At 45.6% G+C, this 2,040-nt stretch overlaps 1 protein-coding gene across 1 annotated transcript; it reads left to right on the top strand.

The window, feature by feature from the left end:
• Window positions 1-5: 5 nt before the first annotated feature.
• On the top strand, window positions 6-2,035 carry LOC107683171 (Nance-Horan syndrome protein-like; the record flags this gene model as incomplete). Its single annotated transcript, XM_016479244.1, has 3 exons — window positions 6-1,188; window positions 1,291-1,414; window positions 1,546-2,035. Coding segments are annotated over 3 exons (1,797 nt in total), but the record flags the coding sequence as incomplete, so codon positions are not given.
• Window positions 2,036-2,040: the final 5 nt, after the last annotated feature.

Below are 2,040 nucleotides of genomic sequence, written 5' to 3'. Positions count from 1 at the left end.
GCATTAAGTCACAGGAGAGCTCTGAATCCCAGACTTCCCAGTCAGGATCTAGGGCCACCACTCCTTCACTACCATCCGTGGAAAGTGAGTTTAGATTGCCTTCACCAGAAAAGCTGGTAGGTCTAGCATCACCTTCCAGTGGCTATTCAAGCCAGTCAGAGACACCAACATCATCTCTTCCGTTGGCTTTCTTCCCAAACGCTCACCCAATGTCCCCTAATGGTGGCAAAAGGAAACCCAAAGTCCCAGAGAGGAAGTCCTCACTTGCTTCTTTGCTGCAGTACTCATCCAAAAGAGACTTGGAATTGCCAGTCATACCCCCCTCCCACCTTGACCTAAGTGCCCTTCCCAATGTCAGCAAGCCTTCAATTCACAAAAACCAGATGCACATCCTCCACCAGAGCAAACAAAAGGCAGCAGCTTCAGCAGAAACCAAGCGTGAGAGTCTGGCAATTTCGGTTTCAAGTGATGAGCTGGCAGTCACTAGTCCTTTGGCCATCACTCCTACGGTGCTTCGTTCAGTTCAGCTACGTTCAGTTGGCAAATCTGGAGAAGGCAGCCACGATCGGCCTATAACTGATATTTCCACTAGGCCTAAGTGTCCCACTGTGACTATCATTACCCCACCTACTCAGAATAAACTCCATGAAACTAGGAAGCCTCCACCCTATAGACCCCTTCTCAAAGAAACCTCCTCTCAGGATGACTGTGAATCACTGTTTACCCCGGTAGATGGACTAGCTGCTAAGAATATAGCAAACCATTTTGGTGCAAGAAATAGATATGACCGATTAGCCCCATCACCTCTTTGGAGCATGATTGCTTTTAAGGCCCAGTCTGAGCAGTTGAACATGGATGAAGTGACGTTTGAGAATTCTCAAGAAGTTGCAGAAGAGGTGAGCACCTCAAATAATTTATTTGCCCAGAGTAGTCTGGAAGTAGAGCAAATTAAGCCATTGAAATCTCAGCCAAATGACGGAAGCCCTGGTCAGAATGGTCTAGCAAAAAGGTCAGAAAGTCTTGATCAAGTGCCTGATATTGTCAAGCAAAGATCAGAGACATTGCAAGCTTATCCAATCAGTGGTGCTGGAGAAGAATCTGTAACATCAGGTGTTCCAACCAGAAGTGCCTCACAGGAACATGTAGAGGAAGGGTCAACACCAGACACGGAGGACTATTTTAGCAAAGGTTTGTTTGTGTAATATTTCTTTTATGATGTAAACTAACTTCCATTTTGTGTAATGTTTTAGACATGTTGAATTGGAATGAGTTTCAGAGTTTCTATTTCAGAGTCCACACCAAGCGATCCAACTGTGTCCCCTCTGACAGACGAATCCAAAACCGAGGACGATAGCGTTTTTCTTTCACCAAGTAAAAGTCGCACAACAGAAGATCTCTTTGCCATGATTCACAGGTGTGTTTCAAGTTTATCTGGTATATATTTTTTTTATTATGGTATATATTTTGGTATATTGATGGTCTGAAAAAGTACTGAAAATCGAAAAAAATGCTTATTGTCTCTTGTTTTGTGTTTTGCCATCTCAGGTCAAAACGAAAAATGCTGGGCAGGAAAGATTCTGGAGAAATGTCAGTGCGGAGCCGTTTAGCCGTTGTTTCTGGGAATGGCTCTGCTACTGATCCTGCAACCTCGCCAAGCACCCCAAACATGCCTGCAAGTCCATCTACTCAAACTGGGGCTCAGAGAGCCCCAGGTTCAATTTACAGGAGTGCCAAAAAGTCCAGTACCTCGAATGAAGAGTTCAAATTGCTGCTGTTGAAAAAGGGAAGTCGGTCCGACTCCAGTTATCGCATGTCAGCTATAGAGATCCTAAAGAGCCCCAGTGCACCCAAAAGCCCCGGTGAGCTCCTGATGGAGGATTCTAGACCATTTGAGGAGCCGCTCTCTCCTTTACAACAGCAACTTCCAGAGGGAACTCCCGAGCAAATGCCCAGCCCCTTTCCAAAATCTTATGCTGAGGGCTTTTCCACAAAAGCTTTTCCCACATCTGCCTCAACTAGACAAGGCCGGTCAAGGATGCC

The sequence above is a fragment of the Sinocyclocheilus anshuiensis genome, unplaced genomic scaffold (genome assembly GCF_001515605.1).
Source record: "Sinocyclocheilus anshuiensis isolate Anshui unplaced genomic scaffold, SAMN03320099.WGS_v1.1 C33006296, whole genome shotgun sequence".
Taxonomy (NCBI): domain Eukaryota; kingdom Metazoa; phylum Chordata; class Actinopteri; order Cypriniformes; family Cyprinidae; genus Sinocyclocheilus; species Sinocyclocheilus anshuiensis.
This window is presented reverse-complemented; position numbering and strand designations above follow the sequence as displayed.